Source organism: Octopus bimaculoides, chromosome 27, assembly GCF_001194135.2.
Source record: "Octopus bimaculoides isolate UCB-OBI-ISO-001 chromosome 27, ASM119413v2, whole genome shotgun sequence".
In the NCBI taxonomy this organism is placed as follows: domain Eukaryota; kingdom Metazoa; phylum Mollusca; class Cephalopoda; order Octopoda; family Octopodidae; genus Octopus; species Octopus bimaculoides.
Window position 1 is genome coordinate 21,434,979 of NC_069007.1, and position 3,002 is coordinate 21,437,980.

The 3,002-nt window shown below is 35.1% G+C and overlaps 1 protein-coding gene across 1 annotated transcript in view; it reads right to left on the reverse strand.

Annotated features, from left to right (window-relative positions):
- Positions 1-1,787, reverse strand: part of LOC106867799 (cysteine-rich motor neuron 1 protein) — a 7,133-nt gene extending 5,346 nt beyond the window's left edge. Inside the window, exon 1 of the mRNA XM_052977173.1 lies at positions 1,691-1,787. Coding sequence (XP_052833133.1) covers positions 1,691-1,787 — 97 coding nt within the window. The remainder of the gene's footprint in view (positions 1-1,690) is intronic.
- Between the last annotated feature and the right edge of the window lie 1,215 nt (positions 1,788-3,002).

The window sequence follows — 3,002 nt, forward strand, 5'->3', positions numbered from 1 at the left end:
AATGTGGGAAAAAATAGTACTCAAATACCGGAGGTAGAGTAATATGCTGTATTATTAAAACTACAAAAACATCACAAAAAACCGCTACTCAAAGTTTCACGTTCTCGGACGTCGGGCAGTTGTGATCCAGATTCTGGATAATAATAAACTATGTATGCATGCATGTATGTATGTGTGTGTATATATATATATGTATGCATTTTTCTATCTATCCATCCGTCCGCCCGTCATCTATCTATCTATCTATCTATCTATCTATCTATCTATCTACCCATCTATATAACTCAGAACCCCAAAACGGACAGAATACCGCCGAGCACTTTGTCCAGCATGCAAACGAATCTTCCGGCTGGCTGGCAGCCTGAAACGGTTTCAAATCTCAGCACAACGCCATCAGTTTTAGAAAGAGAAGGCGGGCCGACTGCTTCGATCCCCACTGCTCTATTGATATTTATTCTATCGGCCTCGATACGGCGGAATTTGAACCCAGAACGTAATGAATCACAAGAAATACCGCTAGAAACACCATCAGGTCGCCTCCTTCAATCACATTACAGTAATTATACGTAAGTCGTTCCAAACGTGGAAGAACCATGCTGTTTTCTCATAAAGTTAATTGCCGGAAGTGGATTAGTTGACTTATATTGGTTTAAGAGTGTGCCGTTCAACCGTCCAGTTTTGATGGCTGTTGCACGATCTCCTTCATTTCCCGTTCATTGGTTTTAACTACAAAGTCAGACTGAATTGGTTAAAGGAAAACAGAGCTTTCTGTAACACACACACACACACACACGAATATATATACACATGTATATATACGTGTATATATATATATATATATATATATATATACATATATATGCATACATAAATGTACACACACGAATATATATACAAATATGTATATATACGTGTATATATATATATACATATATATGCATACATAATAAATGTACACACACACACACATCCTAAACTTAAATACAACAGAAACAATTGTTGGGTTTGTAAGGTGAATTCTACAATTAAAGATGTGATTTTCTCTTTACATATTCTTGCTATAAATATTTATGTATATATATACACACATGTATATGTATACACACATATATATACGTATATATATATATAGATATACGTATACGTATATGTATATATATATATATATATATATATATATATATATATATATATATATATACACACACACACAATTATATATATATATATATATATACACACACACACGTATATATTGTTATATACATCTATATATATACATGTAGACACACACACACACACACACACATCTACGAATATAAGCTACCTGAAGTGTTTCAAGAAACCGACATCGAAGGATAATTAAACTCCCATCCATTAAGTTATTAAAATGACTTCCATTAACGACCCCCTTTTCTTGAAAACATATGCTCCTTAATTAACACAGGTTAATTAATTCTGAGTCCACCCCATTTTAATAAGCATAAAAGGTACCTTTAATATTAAACGGTTTTTTTATGCTCCTTATCAAAGGAAACTTCGTTGAAATCTTTGTTAAACTACAAAGGACGTCACTTGTATATTGAATGATTATATTCCGCCATTAATCAAAGGATTAATCTTACTTTCATGTCGGCCCCTTCATAAATACTTGATTTATGTTGCGAACAAAGTTACCTTTTGAACTAACTGTTGCCGTAGTTAATATAGACCTTTATGGCAGGGGTTTCCAACCAAATGGGGCCGAGGACTCGTACTGAGTCGTGGATCATTTGGTACCGGGCCATACGGAAAGAACAAATTTTAAAATTTTATTTCTGTTATTATTATGGGCGCAGGCATGGCCGCGGTGGAAAGAAGCTGACTTCCCAGCCACATGGTTCAGGGTTCAGAACCTTTGGAGCTACCAAAGACTTGTGAGTGGATTTGGTAGACAGAAACTGAGAGAAGCCCGTAGATTACGTACATATAACGGGCTTCTTTACATATGTATACATGTATGTGTGTGTGTCTTCATGTCTGTGTTTGTCCTCTACCACCTCAAGACAAACAGTGTTGGTGTTATATATATATATATATATATATATATATATATATATATATATATATATATATATATATATATATATGCATATATATGTACATACTGGGTGCGATGGGTAAATTGTCGCCATTTTATATTCTTAATTTCGCGCATGCGCGTTACTTGTTTTTTTATTTTGTCAACTACACAGTATAGTAGGGTCAGCTGGGCACCAGAAATTTGGAAACGATGTCTAATCTTGCTACGGAATGCCTTATTTTGGCTGAGCCATATTCCAGGTTATTGCCCTAAAACAGCGTCCATGCTCACTCACTATGGCTGTTCGGCCGACTAAATCAGGGCTTTTTGCTGCAATTTTATAAGGAAACGTTGCTCGCTTTACACGAGGCTAAGCTAACGTGACGCAATGGTGTTAGGTTGACAAACTTAAGGCAGTTATCTTAGCACTAAACACAGCAGGGAAATAAAACATTAATCTAAACGATGTACATTGATACTTGTTTAATATGTATTAAGCTTGGTTATAAAATTAAAACGGGCAATTTGCAAGGACAAATATATATAAATATACACACACACACATGTACAAATATGCAATTAAGACTGGCTGTATGTTATGTATGTATATATATATATAGGCGTTTAAAGGATTATTCTGTGTTTAAGACTAATGACATTGGATTTCGCATAATGGTGATTACTTAAATGTTCCCGTTTAAAATGTCGAGGCAATATATATAGGCTCAGGCATGGCTGTGTGGTAAGAAGCTCGCTTCCCAGCAGCATGGTTCTGGGTTCAAACCCAAGTGCGTGACACCTTGGACAAGTGCCTTCTAATACAACCTCGGGCCGAAAGTGGTGGATTTGCGAGTGGATTTCGTAAGCGAAAACTGGAAGAAGCCCGTCGTACATATATATATATATACACACACATATATATATATATATATATATACAC